Here is a 16498-nt window from a genome sequence, read left to right on the forward strand (position 1 = left end):
GGTGGCGCGACAGTTTGATTGTGTGTGCTGAGCTGCAGAAGTTTTGTTTGTTTTCAGGGTGTGTAGTTTATAGAGTATTTAACTCAATCATCGGTGTAATCGCTCTAGGTCGTGGTTGTTTTCGTTTGGGACCGGGCCGGTTATGGATCGCATGGATTAGTAGCAACATTGTTGCGAAGCTTTAACATACAAACCAACAAACCATCGGACAGTCAGACAGTACACCTGCACGCTTGAAGACCACAGCTAAGATCTCTCTTGTTATCTTTTTCTCTCTCTTTCTCTTCCCTCTCATTCCAGTGCTTTACCCTGCAACAGACTCTCTATTTTTCAAATGCACTTCCCATTGAAGTTCATTAGAGTTGGAGTTTGGATGGACATTTTAGTAGGTTGCTGCCAGTAAGTATTTGGATGGACATGTTTAGTAGGTTGCTTGGACATTTTGTATATTATGTGAACTTTATATTGACTGGGGTCCACTAAAAATGTACAGATTATTGAAAACTGTGGACATTTTTAAGGCCTTTGTTGTGAAGTTGAACACCCCAATTTATACCCTTATGCACTATCCACTAGTAAATATTCTTGATTATTGAAAATCCCTATGTTGACTGGGTTTTATCTTGTATGACTGGCTATTGCTGTTCAATTGCTCTGCCATTATTAGTATTAGTATTATTGTATGAGGTATTCTTGTTCTACTCTACCCCTGTGCTGTGATGTGGGTTTTATATGGTGTGCAAAATCTTTTTTACCTCCACTGGCTATCTGGTAAACAGGCTACCCTTGCTAAGAACAGTCCATGAATGGTACCATGTGTCCTCCGGTCTGGTATCCAGGAACAGTTTGGTGACAAACATTCTTTCCAGCATGTTTTCCTTTTGGCAAAAGTGATAACTACCTGCCTGGCGCCCAAAACAATCTTTTGGGTCCTGGTCAATAAATACCGCCCATACCTGTGGCTTAAATCCTAAGAACATAAAACACAGCCATGAATGGATTACCAACACATCCTCCGAGAGGAACTTAATTGACAGCCATCCAGGAACAGTTTGAAAACAATGCCAACACCAGCATGTTGACACCTCAACCATAAGGCAAAAAAGTGATGAACTTATGAAATGGCTTGTAACAAACTTCAATATTTTGGTCCATCTGTCAAAAACCCCTAAAGACACTGAAGCCCTTTGTGGAAATTAAAATTTGTGTCATTCTCAAAAAACTTTTGGCCACAACTGGATGTCCCAAAAACTTGTGACAACACAGTGAACAAATGTAGGCTGCCATTAGGGTCAACATGGGGTTACCTGCCAGACTGCGAAATGGCAGCAATGATTTGCCGCCATATGTTCATCTCATAGCATGCATACGTTGAAATACTGACTCTATATCATCAACTGCATCCTTATGTAATACATGTATCAATAAAAGCCACTTTAACTATGCCAATGCTTGGTTTATACTAGTATTCCATATGTAATACTGTACTCAAAATATCTAAAGTACTGAAGCTCTGTACAAACTTTCAAATTAAAATTTGTGTACATATTCTTATCCCCTTAAACTTTTGTATAAGACAGTAGTTTTTTTTTTTTTTTTTTTTTTTTTGGAATTGTTATGCTCGTTATTACTGCATTGTCGGAACTAGAACACAATGCATTTACCTGTTAGGGTAACATGGGGTTAACATCTGCTAACCATGTGTATGTGACAAATAAAATTTGATTTTGATTGATTTGATTTGATTTGATTTTGCACTGGCGCATTGCCACAGTTAAATGACTGCAGAGGAAACACTGGTGTGAAGAACAAATGTCTTGCATCGCTCTCATCTCAATATCTGTGTCAAAGGGCTAATATTTTTTTGGCCTCTTGACATATGGATATTGCATATGTCAATATCACAATTTCAATTTGAATTAAATTAATCTTACAGCCGTAAGAGTCATCAGTGTCTGAAGAAAGAATGCAAATCCCTTTGAGTGAAACTCGTTTCTTCCTAAATTACCTTATTTATACTGGAGTGAAATCTGTTTCACTAGCAAGTGTGTGAACACATTCATACCGAAGTGAATGTGACTCCGCATCAATAACACAGTAAAACCTGCGAAATCTATTTTCACTGAGCCACTGGGAAGGTTCTAGAAGAACTTATGAGCACTTAAAACATCCCCAATCTGTAAGCCTACCTCTCCGCTCTCCACAGCTTTGACAAAGGCACAGCCCTCATTGGAGCAGGATCGTACAGTCTCAGTCCTCCCCTCTCGGAACAGCCGTGTCATGGAGGCCTCGTAGGTGAGGCAAAACGTCTTACGATCCTGGGAGACAAAAAAGATCAAGGGAACATTATTAGTATAATTTTCTGAAATGATCAGTAATTCTTCTCAATGTTCATGGATGATAATAATGTTATGTTATTTTTTTTTCAAACCTTGTACAGCTCAGCATACTGCACAATTGTATTATACAGAAATAGACAATTTACGTGGTAGCCTACTCTAATTCCATTCCTAGTTGCGAGATGTTGTTATTGTAAAATAATGTTATTGTATTATGACACATTCTATTCAGTTGTAGTAGTCTAGTAATGTCAGCAACCTCTTAAACAAACACCTGTGTACTATGTAAGAGTAGGAGAGGAATGATCGTTTCCTTGTCAGAAGGAATGAAAGAGACCTTTACTAGAGGTAACTGACACCAGTGGCATGACTCAACGAGTCCCTGGTCTTTCCAAAAATTCCTAACATTTTGACATCTTGTTTGACTAGTGAGAGGAGATAGAATTGGGGAAGATACCATGTCAAGAGGTATTAGTAGGGAGCTGACAGAGAAGGATTCACAAGGTATATTTAGCTATAGTACTTACCCAAGACTAAAGCATGCATGGAATTCAGAGATTAAATTCAAATAAGAATGTAAAGCGGACAAATAAATCAGCTACAGGTCTTTTTCAATGCGCTTGAGTTACAGTATATGTGGAGGAAAACTTTATGGAGGAAAACTTGGGTTAGTACCCACATCTGCCTTCTGAATATGTCTTTCAAAGAGTAGCACTTTTACCAGGGGATTTCCAAAACTGTATTAGATTACATATCAATAGGGACCAGTGACTTCACTTTGAGTTCCATTTTGTAGTGTCCGCCATCTTTAGGACCGCCCATTCTGGCGCAACTAGTCTGGTCAAAGACGGCAACTAACGCCAAGATCGCACGTCTAACCACACCTGGAAAACAAAGATATCTTGACAAGATTGAAATACTCTGTTGTGATCCATATCTCGCTCCTACCGAGGTTTTCACAGCACCTAAACTCAGCAAACAAAATCCTCCCTCATACTATAGATGTAGCTAGCTAACATTAATGTGGCATTACTGACATAGCTACTAGCTACTACTTAGCTAGCTAACGCTACCTTTTTCTGACATAAACAAACTCGCGTAAGTTGCAGCAACAGGCAGCTGCTTCGTGAAAAAGAATAATAATGTCAGCTAGATACTAATTTAGCAACAGAAGCTAGCTAGCTTTTATTGGAAGAATTCAACATTGTGTGTGACGCACTGGGTTAGCTGCATCCCTTTTGTTTCATATGAAGTATGACGGCTGGCTCAGCTAGCTAGCTTAGCTATTGTTGGACAAATCATGCTAGCTTTCATAACATTGTCAAACTTCATAAACACTGCTCATCGGTAGACAAAACACCTTAGTTAGATGTAAAATGGTACAACTAAGACAGATTTCTTGTTTTAGCTTTGATTAATTCAGTGATTTAGGCAATGGACCACAATGGATGACAGACTTCTAAAGAACTTAAGAACACTTGGAATCAATAAATAGGCATAGAGGGTCTTCTCAATGTTGTATATATAGTGCCTTCGGAAAATATTCAGACCCCCTGACTTTTTACACAAAAATATCACATTTACAAAAGTATTCAGACCCTTTACACCTTTGGCAGCGATTACAACCTCGCGTCTTCTTGGGTATGACGCTACAAGCTTGGCACACCTATATTTGGGAAGTTTCTACCATTCTTATCTGCAGATCCTCTCAAGCTCTGTCAAGTTTGATGGGGAGCATTGATGCACGGCTATTTTCAGGTCTCTCCAGAGATGTTAGATTGGGTTCAAGTCCGGGCTCTGGCTGGGCCATTCAAGGACATTCAGAGACTTGCCCCAAAGCCACTCCTGCATTATCTTGGCGCTGTGCTTAGGGTCGTTGTTCTGTTGGAAGGTGAACCTTCCCCCAGTCTGAGGTCCGGAGCAAGGAACTCTCTGTACTTTGCTCTGTTCATCTTTGCCTCGATTCTGACTAGTCTCCCAGTCCCTGCCCCTGAAAAACGTCCACACAGCATGATGCTGCCACCACCACCACCATGCTTCACCATAGGGATGGTGCCAGGTTTCCTCCAGACTCTTTTGGCATTCAGGCCAAAGAGTTCAATCCTGGTCCATCAGACCAGAGAATCTTGTTTCTCATGGTCTGAGAGTCTTTAGGTGCCTTTTGGCAAACTCCAAGCGGGCTGTCATGTGCCTTTTACTGAGGAGTGGCTTCCGTCTGGTCACTCTACCTTAAAGGCCTGATTGGTGGAGTGCTGTTGAGATGGTTGTCCTTCTGGAAAACACTCCCATCTTCACTGAGGAACACTAGAGCTCTGTCAGAGTAACCATCGGGTTCTTGGTCACTTCCCTGACCAAGGCCCTTCTCCCCCAATTGCGCAGTTTGGCTGGGCGGCCAGCTCTAGGAAGAGTCTTGGTAGTTCTACATTTCTTCCATTTAAGACTGATGGAGAACACTGTTTTCTTGGGGACCTTCAATGCTGCAGACATTTTTTGGTACTCTTTCTCAGATCTTGGAGCTCTACGGACAATTCATTCGCTGTCATGACTGGGTTTTTGCTCTGATATGCACTGTCAACTGTGGGACCTGATCTAGACAGGTGTGTGCCTTCAAGGGGTCTGAATACTTTCCGAACGCACTGTATGTTATAGGAATGTCCTGCTTACCCTGTAGAAAGCTAGCTGCAGAGCCAGCTGAATGAAGGACATCCCCATTAATTAACTCACCCTGTAGTAAGCTAGCCAGGCATGTGCACAGATCGAGCTCAACCAGTGCCCTCGTTGCCTGGTAGAATTTTTTATTTTATTAAATACTTTTTACATTTTATTTAATTTAGAGACTCATTTACATTTTTTGTTTTAATTTTTAAAATGTAACGAATTGCACATCAAACTAGCTAATTTCATATGCTGCTTGAATCCCAGCAAATACCCCCTCCGCCGCCCCCAAGAGCACCAGCACCCCCAATGATCTGTGCACGGCCCTGAAGCTAGCTGCAGAGCCAACTGGTTGAAGGACATCCCCTTTAACTCACCCTGTAGTAAGCTAGCTGCAGAGCCAATTGAATGAAGGCGTCTGGGCTGATCTTCAGCTTTTTGATGCGTCCCTTCCCAAAGTCCCTGAAGGGGAAGACATGACAGTCCACATCGTCAGCTAGGGCCTGTGCCACAGACAGAGAGATGGACACCTGCTCCTGAACCTGAAGAGAAAAAGATGGAGGGGTGAGGGGAGGAAACACTTAATAAAAGCTTGTACATTTGTATTAGTTATTTTTCATTAAGACCTGGTAACTCATTGGCCAGACAATCATTTCAGACCTAGTGCCTAGGTAATCTCTCTCTGCTGATCCTCTGGTTTCCAAGTGACTCAGAACGGGACTTGACTGGAAGCCAATGGCAGGAGCGGACAAAAAAAAACAAACAGCTGGTTTTAATTGGCTGATCTCTATCCATCACCATAAAATTTAGCGCAACCCTTATAACCTCCCCATAAGTGTCCTGCATACAGGGGTCAGTATTGTTTTGGTGTTCTTGCGCAACAAAGAAAACTGGGTTAGCTTGTGCAACATGGATATTTTCTTTCTCAAAATATATATTCTTTCCAATTCACAGCTGCTTTTGCAGTATCTTCTATGAAGAGTTCAACACTTTTTTCAAACTGCCAGCGGCAAGCCATCTCCCACAGAGATGGGTCCAACAATCTCCTCCAGTGCTTTGCAATAGTCGTAGCGTTCTACATCATTGTCATTGGTATGGAAAAGACTGCTTGTACTTTTTACTGGGATAGTGTTCTGTACAACCACGACATCGTCAACTGCCTTTGATGGCGTATCTTTACTTTTTCTATTTGAAGACAGTGTATATCATATGTTACAGGACGGCTAGCAGAGTTACGCTCGCTAATTATTAGAATGAACAGAGATATGTTCCTACTACCTCGGGTTACGGGGAATTATTTATGTGGTGCACCATAGCAAAAGACTTTTCTGCTCGATTTGGCCCCATGCCTCATGGTCGTGTGATTTGCTCAGAATTGGAATTGATTATCATGTCACTCAGTAAATCGACCCCCCCATAAGTCCCACACTGTTACCAGGCTCTATGCGCCAGCAATTCGAGCCTGGGCACGAGGTTAGTGCGTAGTAATTCAGAGGGGTTGGGTTAAATGTGGAAGATACATTTCGGTTGAATGCATTCAGTTGTGCAACTGTCTAGGTATTCACTTTCCCTAGTAGGCTGTAAGCGTTGTTAAAGGGCGGGGGTGACACAACAGATGTGAAAGTGCCACTAAAAGATTGGTTCCCAGTCTCTCCCCGTCTGACAACCACATCTGGTTGAGATCATGGGAAGTCATGGCAGAGCAAGAGAGAGCACATATTGATGGGAGGGTACTTCTCCCTTTATCTAAATCTTCTTCACCATCTCAGGTATTCAATAATAAGGCCAAAGAGGACCGAGAGAGAAAGACTGCAAGAGATAAAGAAAGATAGAGAGGACACAGAAAACAACATAACCCATGCTTCGGTCACTTCTAGATTAGACTACTGCAATGCGCTACTCTCCAGCTACCCAGACAAAACACTAAATAAACTTCAGTTAGTGCTAAATACAGCTGCTAGATTCCGAAAAATGTATCATATGTGACCGATGGGCTTGATTTGGTCTTATGTAGCAAAATTTGAAATGGCGTTTTTTTAAATTGGATAAAAGTAGAGACTCGGAACTAGAAAATTGTATATCGTACACTACAGTTGAGGAACAATGGGAAAGTAATTCTGCTTTGAAAGTTGATAAACTTGTAACCCCACTTTTGAGAAAATGGACCTTGAATAGTTTGGGACACCTACTGGAGAGCTCTTCTTGGTCTACACCCATTCAGCATCGTTCACACCCACTTAAGCCTTAGCCCCACCCATCTCTTTAAGGATTCACATGCGAGGCCATGTGCTAAACATAGTGAGTACGGTAGTGTAATAAACAAACAAAGATTTCAAGACTAAAGCCTGGTTTATACTACGTCTATTGACATGTCTGTATACAGTTTCCACAGTGACCTCATGAACTTCCTATTGTCGTCAGACATCAAACTTGTTATTATGAAAAAGTATAAATACAAAAACGTCAGGTTGCATGACATCTGCAGCCTGGTGGTCCAAAATAGCATAACTGGTGTATTTTAACACCAATAAACCCATCAGTTTAAAAATCAATTTATCACATTGATGGGAGAGTACTTCTCCCTTTATCTAAACTCAGCAAAAAACAAAACGTCCTCTCACTGTCAACTGCATTTATTTTCAGCAAACTTAACATGTGTATGAACATAAGAGTCAACAACTGAGACATAAACTGAACAAGTTCCACAGACATGTGACTAACAGAAATTGAATAATGTGTCCCTGAACAAATCAAAAGTAACCGTCGGTATCTGGTGTGGCCACCAGCTGCATTAATTACTGCAGTGCATCTCCTCCTCATGGACTGCACCAGATTTGCCAGTTCCTGCTGTGAGATGTTACCCCACTCTTCCACCAAGGCACCTCTAATTTCCTTCACCCTCCGATCCAACAGGTCTCAGACGTGCTCAATGGGATTGATATCTGGACATTCCTGTCTTGCAGGAAATCACACACAGAACAAGCAGTATGGCTGGTGGCATTGTCATGCTGGAGGGTCATGTCAGGATGAGCCTACAGGAAGGGTACCACATGAGGGAGGAGGACGTCTTCCCTTTAATGCACAGTGTTGAGATTGCCTGCAATGACAATAAGCTCAGTCCGATGATGCTGTGACATACCACCCCAGACCATGACGGACCCTCCACCTCCAAATCGATCCCGCTCCAGAGTACAGGCCTCGGTATAACGCTCATTCCTTCGACGATAAACGCGAATCCGACCATCACCCCTGGTGAGACAAAACCGCGACTCGTCAGTGAAGAACACTTTTTGCCAGTCCTGTCTGGTCCAGCGACGGCAGGTTTGTGCCCATAGGCGACGTGGTTTCCGGTGATGTCTGGTAGGACCTGCCTTACAACAGGCCTACAAGCCCTCAGTCCAGCCTCTCTCAGCCTATTGGGGACAGTCTGAGCACTGATGGAGGAAATGTGCATTCCTGTAACTCAGGCAGTTGTTGCGGCCATCCTGTACCTGGTGTGATGTTCGGACGTACCGATCCTGTGTTGTTACACGTGGTCTGCCACTGCGAGGATGATCAGCTGTCCGTCCTGTCTCCCTGCAGCGCTGTCTTACACATCTCACAGTACAGACATGCCTCCTTGCAGTATGCCTAAGGCACGTTCACGCAGATGAGCAGGGACCCTGGGCATCTTTCTTTTGGTTGTTTTTCAGAGTCAGTAGAAAGGCCTCTTTAGTGTCCTAAGTTTTCATAACTGTGACCTTAATTGCCTACCGTCTGTAAACTGTTAGTGTCTTTACCGACCGTTCCACAAGTGCATGTTCATTAATTGTTTATTAGAAAAACGAATCCATGCTTTTGTCACTTCTAGATTAGACTACTGCAATGCTCTACTCTACAGCTACCTGGATAAAACACTAAATAAACTTCAGTTAGTGCTAAATACAGCTGCTAGAATCCTGACTAGAGCCAACAAATGTGATCATATTACTCCAGTGCTAGCCTCTCTACACTGGCTTCCTGTTAAGGCTAGGGCTGATTTCAAGATTATACTGCTAACCTACAAAGCATTACATGCACTTGCTCCTACCCATCTCTCTGATTTGGTCCTGCCCTACATACCTACACGTACGCTATGGTCACAATACGCAGGCCTCCTTATTGTCCCTAGAATTTCTAAGCAAACAGCTGAGGGGAGGGCCTTCTCCTATTGAACTAGATTTTTGTGGAATGGTCTGCGTATCCATGTGAGAGACGCAGACTCAGTCTCAACCTTTAAGTCTTTATTGAAGACTCATCTCTTCAGTAGGTCCTATGATTGAGTGCAAAGGTGAACGGCAAGGCACTGGAATGACGTACCGCCCTGGCTGTCTCTGACCTGGCCAGCTCCCATCTTTCCACTGGGATTCTCTGCCTCTGACCCTATTATAGGGGCTCTTGCGGTGAGGGACATTTTCGTGGGCTATACTCATCCTTGTCTCAGGGTAGTAAGTTGGTCTGTTGCTATCCCTCTAGTGGTGATGGGGGCTGTGCTTTCCTGTAGTCAAAATGGATGGGGTTATATCCTGCCTGGTTGGCCCTGTCTGGTGGTATCGTCGGACGGGGCCAGAGTGTCCTCCCGACCCCCGTCTCAGTATCTATGCTGCAATAGTCTATGTGCCGGGGAGCAAGGTTCAGTCTGTCCTATCTGAAATACGGCATCTGTATAAATAGATTGAGACAAGATGCATATATTTCATGCTAGTGGGAGAGGGCTCAAATGACTTTTCTGACTAGTGAATTGAAACTTTTAAATAAAAAAATTGCCTAGTTAATTAATGAAGTGGAAAAAAGTAGCTGGCTGAAAATGTGGGATGCGTCAGGTCAGCTGGCACAGATCTTGCCATGGGAGTTTGGTTCCCAGGGTTTGAGTCAGGCTGAGAGCCAGGTTTGTGTTTTCTAGACAAACACTCACTAGTTCACGTTCTAAAAAGGAATTTGTTTAAGGATGGAAAACCTCCCACGACACCATGCCCTAAATCTGTTACGTGAGCGGTGTGCGTGTGTGGAAACCCCCTGTGAGTTTGAGAAGAACCACACATCCTTCCACTTTGCATCCAGTAATATTTACATTATGATAGTTTTGATGTTTTAATGACGGCCCGGATTAGTTAGTGGTCCAGAGAGACCGTCACCAACGGTAACTTATGACTGCTGTTAGCGGACATAGATGACCTTGTAGACTTTTTTGAAGTATTTATTTGATTACTCAAGGTTAATGCCGTCTTATTTGGCCGACCCCGGTGCAGGTTAGTTCTGAAGAATTCGTTGACATTGAAATTTAGCTGGCTAAAAAGGTGAGACACGTTCGTATGACTGGATATCCAGAGTTGAACTGGGAGTTGAATAAAGTTACCTCACTAACTCCTCAAACCTGATTCGTAGGATACCCCCGCCCCCATTGTTCTTTCCTTGGGTTGAAAACTGTCAGCCACTCTTGAAGAACAATGAAACTCAAACAAAGTGGAGTAGACTTGAGCATGAACAGCATTCAGAAAAGCCGGTTGAGAGTAGTTTCTATTGAGAGTAGTTTCTATTGAGAGTAGTTTCTATTGAGAGTAGTTTCTATTTTCTATTGAGAGTAGTTTCTATTGAGAGTAGTTTCTATTGAGAGTAGTTTGCTGTGGAGTGGCATGACACAGCAAAGTACTTAAGAGTTTGATCCAACCAGCCAGGGCAGAATGCATATATTTTGTATGACTGGAGACCAGTTTACCACATGTGATTTCTATTTTCAGTTCAGAGACAGAGGCCGCTGCCAACACACACACACAGAGACAGAGATAGAGAGAGAGAGAAGGAAACAGGGAGATGAAGGGGAGAAGAGGAAGGAATAAGAGAATGAGCGGTACTAATAAGGGGAATTTGAGAAAGGCAAGCCCTCATGAAGCAAACAGTGAGAGTTGAGGCAACATGAAGGGGAAATGAAAAAAAAAAACACAGAGGGAGAGAGAGAAAACAGATGAAGAAAGAATTGGTAGTGACATAAGGTCCAGGTGAGTGAGCGAGTGCGTGAGCGAAAGAGAAAATGTCTCATCTCAGTGGGGGGGAAGCAATGCTACTCGAATAGACCTTTGAGGCTTTGTGATGTACGGAGGCACTCGTGTGTGTTCTGTTATCATTGTGAAGGCTTCACTATTCTAATAAGCATAGAAATGCTGCAAGTAAGTTGGCGCATGTAATAATTAACAGGGGCAAAGTCCCCAAAAAGTCCCCGGTCATTTGGCGACCAGGCTGTGTGTGTATATAATGTACACTACCGATCAAAAGTTTTGGCACACCTACTCATTCAATAAATTTTCTTTATTTGTACTATTTTCTACATTATAGAATAATAGTGAAGATATCAAAACTATGAAACAACACATCATGTAGTGACCAAGAAAAAGTGTTAAAGAAATCCACAAATATTTTATATTTGAGATTCTTCATATAGCCACCCGTTGCCTTTGACAGCTTTGCACACGCTTGGCATTTTCTCAACCAGCTTCACCTGGAATGCTTTTCCAAAAGTCTTGAAGGAGTTCCCACATATGCTGAGCACTTGTTGGCTGATTTTCCTTCACTCTGCGGTCCAACTCATCCCAAACCATCTCAATTTGCTTGATCTTGGGGGATTGTGGAGGCCAGGTCATCTGATGCAGCACCCATCACTCTCCTTCTTGGTAAAATAGCCCTTACACAGCCTGGATGTGTGCTGGGTTATTGTCCTGTTGAAAAACAAATGATAGTCCCACTAAGCTCAAAGCAGATGGGATGGCGTATCGCTGCAGAATGCTGTGGTAGCCATGCTGGTTAAGTGTGCCTTGAATTCTAACTAAATCACAGACTGTCACCAGCAAAGCACCCCCACACCGTAACACATCCTCCTCCTCCATGCCTTACAGTGAGAAATACACATGCGGAGATCATCAGTTCACCCACACCGCATCTCACAAAGACACGGCGGTTGGAACCAAAGATCTCAGATTTGGACTCCAGACCAAAAGGACACATTTCCACCAGTCTAATGTCCATTGCTCGTGTTTCTTGGCCCAAGCACGTCTCTTCTTCTTATTGGTGTCCATTGGTAGTGTTTTTTTCCAGCAATTCGACCATGAAGGCCTGATTCACACCGTCTCCTCTGAACAGTTGATGTTGAGATGTGTCTGTTACTGGAACTCTGTGAAGCATTTATTTGGGCTGCAATTTATGAGGTTGGTAACGCTAATGAACTTATCCTCTGCAGCAGAGGTATCTTTGGGTCTTCCATTCCTGTGACGGTCTTCATCAGAGCCAGTTTCATCACAGCGCTTGATGGTTTTTTTCGACTGCACTTGAAGAGACTTTCAAAGTTCTTGACATTTTCCGAATTGACTGACCTTCATGTCTTAAGGAAATGATGGACTGTCATCTCTCTTTGCTTATTTGAGCTGTTCTCGTCATAGTATGGACTTGGTCTTTTACCAAATACGTCCATCTTCTGTATACCACCCCTACCTTGTCACAACACAACTGATTGGCTCAAACGCATTAAGAAGGAAAGAAATTCCACAAATTAACTTTAAGGCACACCTGTTAATTGAAATGCATTACAATGCATTCCACCTCATGAAGCTGGTTGAGAGAATGCCAAGAGTGTTAAGGCAAAGGGTGGCTATTTGAAGAATCTCAAATATATTTTCATTTGTTTAACCAAAAAAGTGTTACTACATGATTCCATATGTGTTATTTCATAGTTTTGATGTCTTCACTATTATTCTACAATATCAAAAATAATGTACAAAAATAGAAAAACCCTTGAATGAGTAGGTGTTCTAAAACTTTTGACCAGTACTGTATGCAAGATTCTGAGCTCTGTAACTGTCAGCCAGTCAGTCAACCAGCCAGCTAGTCAGTCATAGCAGCACATTGAGGTAATTTCCAGGAGTGGAACTCCCCAGCGTTCCCACAGACAGGCAGTTAACACAGTAGAGGCCAAGGGAGGAGAGCACTGCACTGCTCAGGTCGAAGTAGGGAGAGAAGGTGGAGATATACAGTGCCTTCGGAAAGTATTCGGACCCCTTGACTTTTTTCACATTTTGTGACATTGTAGCCTTATTCTAAAATGTATTACATATTTATTTTTTCCTCAGAAATCTACACACAATACCCCATAATGACAAAGCAAAAACAGAGTCTCATAGCAAAGCGTCTGAATACATCCATAAATAATAAAGAAAAATATATATTATTTACATATGTATTCAGACCCTTTGCTATGCGACTCGAAATTGAGCTCATGTGCATCCTGTTTCCAATTCAATTGCATTCACCTGTGGTAAATTCAATTGATTGGACATAATTTGGAAAATAACACACCTGTCTATATAAAGGTCCACCAAGATTCTTCCTAGATCTGGCCATCCGGCCAAAATGAGCAATTGGGTGAGAAGAGCCTTGGTCAGGGAAGTGTCCAAGAAGCCGATGGTCACTCTGACAGAGCTCTAGAGTTCCTCTGTCGAGATGGGAGAACCTTCCAGAAGGACAACCATCTCTGCAGCACTCAATCAATCAGGCCTTTCTGGTAGAGTGGCCAGACAGAAGCCACTACCCAGTAAAAGGCACATGACAGCCCGCTTGGAGTTTGCCAAAAGGTACCTAAAGACTCTCAGACCACGAGAAACTAGATTTTCTGGTCTGATAAAACCAAGATTGAACTCTTTGGCCTGAATGTCAAGAGTCACGTCTGTAGGAAACCTGGCACCATTCCTACGGTGAAGCATGGTGGTGGCAGCATCATGCTGTGGGAAAGTTTTTCAGCGGCAGGGACTGGGAGACTAGTCAGGATCAAGGCAAAGATGAACAGAGCAAAATACAGAGAGATCATTGATGAAAATCTGCTCCAGAGCGCTCAGGACCTCAGACAGGGGCGAAGGTTCACCTTTTAACAGGACAATGACCCTAAGCTCACAGCCAAGACAACGAAGGAGTGGCTTCGGGACAAGTCTCTGAATGTCCTTGAGTGGACCAGCTAGAGCCCGGACTTGAACCCGATCTAATATCTCTGGAGAGACCTGAAAATAGCTGTGCAGCAATGCTCCCCATCCAACCTGACAGAGCTTGAGAGGATCTGCAGAGAGGAATGGGAGAAACTCCCCAAATATAAGTGTATTCCAACCTTGTAGCGTCATACCCAAGAAGACTCGAGGCTGTAATCACTGCCAAAGGTGCTTCAAGAAAGTACTGAGTAAAGGGTCTGAATACATATGTAAATGTGATATTTCAGTTATTTATATTTAATACATTTACAAAAATGTCTCAACTTGTTTTTGCTTTGATATTATGGGGTGTTGTGTGCAGATTAATGTGGGTGGAAAATAACAATTGAATACATTTTTATAATAAGGCTGTAACGTAACAAATTGTGAAAAAAGTAAACGGGTCTGAATACTTTCCGAATGCACTGTAGGTGGTAGAGATCGAGTGGAGGGAATTTCACCCGATCGTCTGACTGTTGTGGGTCGGTAGAAACAGAGGAAACGGAACAATCCAACCGCAACAAACAAACAGAGAGAGAATGCGCACGAGAGAGCGAGAGAGATGCCACTTCTCTCGGATGAAAGAAAAGAAAGTGATGAAAGACAAAAAGAGAAGAACCTTTCATCTCGGGCTGTGGTGGTCATGACATTTTGTCAGCCGGCCATTGTCATGCAATCATCACCTCAGAAAGCACTGCCCATTTTGTTGTGTTAGGCTTTGAAACAACATCCACAACGACCATGTTTTCACACTCAGATTCAAATTTGTTAATTAGCTTCTTTCTTCAAAACGATCAATCACAGCGAGGTGACTTTTAAAAGCACATACTGTTTTCATGATGTGTTTGATGTGATTTTGGATTGTATTTGAATTGATGTCAGAGTGGTTAAAGGAAAAAGAACCCTGACTACCAGGCCATTAGCAACCTGATAATCATTAGCGAGTTGGAACTACCAACGCATGTCCAGAGTCCATAAAAGGAGGTTACCGTGACTCAACGGCTATAGAATTTTACTGCAGTCATGACTCATGATTGCCAGTAATACAGTCACCGCAACTGCCCCTACTTTCACCAAATCGTGGCTCAAGGAGGTCATGCTAACATTGTGCACCATACTTAGACTAAAATATTAAACTTAAGCCACTGAATTGGTTCCTCAACATGTATTGTGGTTCAGGACTGTCAACGGACATTAAGTCGTGGAATGAAACCGAGAGAAGAACTGATCCAAGACTTAAAGAAAGAGGAGAGAGGGAGCTGGACAATGTTTTACAGGGTGTTTCAAGTGACACTAAACACGGACACACTCCCCTCACAAAGGATGTCTGAGGCAAGGTTTCCATTAGACGTCAAATCACCTGGTGCAAAAGAAAATCTCATTTCAAAATTATGCTTTTTATTCATTAATTAAACTATTGAAAAAGCAATCAATGGGAATTCTTTTGACAGGTAAAGAGAATTGGTCGATTCATTTTCCTTATTTTGTGGAATTAAAATTGGCCTGTGTATTTTCGTTAGTCAGCATAGAGCCTATTTTGAGCGGGATTTCTCCTGCACGATTAAAAAGAACTACTGGTAATTGAAGCATGCCTCCCATTCACCATACAAGTGCAATCAACAGGCTATCAGAGCTTCATCCACCACTTTACAATGTGAGCTGGAGGCAGTAGGCATTTTGAAAACATACTTAATAAACCTGAATGTTTCATTTCATATTACGAGGCATCGTTTAACTTGCTTCAAATTAGCATATAGGCAAAATCCGACCGTGAAAACGTGGAGGCAATTTAATAGGCGGCGCGTGAGTTGCAAGTTTGGGGACGCTTACAATTTATCCTACCATTTTTACTGTTCTGAGTGACAGTTATGATGTACATATGCAGATTTGCGCGGAACAGCTTCATTTCAATACTGTTTTCGTTTCTTAAAAGCATGACAAAATTCGAAAAAGTCAACTAATGAAAGATCACTAGCCTCTGCCATATGATGTGCATGGAACTCATAGCTAATACAGCAGTAGGCCTTTAACTTCTATTTCTCATTCACACTGAGGATTGGTGACTATCGAGGGAGATTGGAAGATTTGTTAAAATAGCTTACTGTGAGGAACTATAGTTGTAATATATCATCATTTGCAATGATGGAAAAAACAACAACAACAAAAAACACTTTCCTACATTTCCGTGCAGCAGGTCAGGTACATCTATGCGTGCTCACGCATTTCCTTCAACATTATCAGGACATAGAAACCAGATACATACTCATTGCTCATATGGAGCATTCCAAAACAAAAGTGTAGCGGGTTGTGAACTCCACAAAGAATGTTTCCACTCCGAGAATGAGAACGGTAAATGTAAGAAAATTATGGGGATTAATAAGTACATTTACTACTGGTGTCATATGTAATTGGAATTGATTAAAAAATTTAAAAAATTAAAAAGGACAAACAATTCACGCAATGACATAATGAATGTGCAAGAACTGG

At 42.3% G+C, this 16498-nt stretch overlaps 1 protein-coding gene across 2 annotated transcripts in view; it reads right to left on the reverse strand.

Moving 5' to 3' along the window:
• The window catches only part of cpt1a2b (carnitine palmitoyltransferase 1A2b), a 63573-nt gene that overhangs the window by 16777 nt on the left and 30298 nt on the right, over positions 1-16498 (reverse strand). For both annotated transcript variants that reach the window (XM_042327270.1, XM_042327269.1), the window contains exons 14-15: positions 5372-5536; positions 2190-2318 (exon numbers count right to left, since the gene is read on the reverse strand). In XM_042327270.1, coding sequence (XP_042183204.1) covers positions 2190-2318; positions 5372-5536 — 294 coding nt within the window. The remainder of the gene's footprint in view (positions 1-2189; positions 2319-5371; positions 5537-16498) is intronic.

This window comes from Oncorhynchus tshawytscha, linkage group LG09 (assembly GCF_018296145.1).
Source record: "Oncorhynchus tshawytscha isolate Ot180627B linkage group LG09, Otsh_v2.0, whole genome shotgun sequence".
In the NCBI taxonomy this organism is placed as follows: domain Eukaryota; kingdom Metazoa; phylum Chordata; class Actinopteri; order Salmoniformes; family Salmonidae; genus Oncorhynchus; species Oncorhynchus tshawytscha.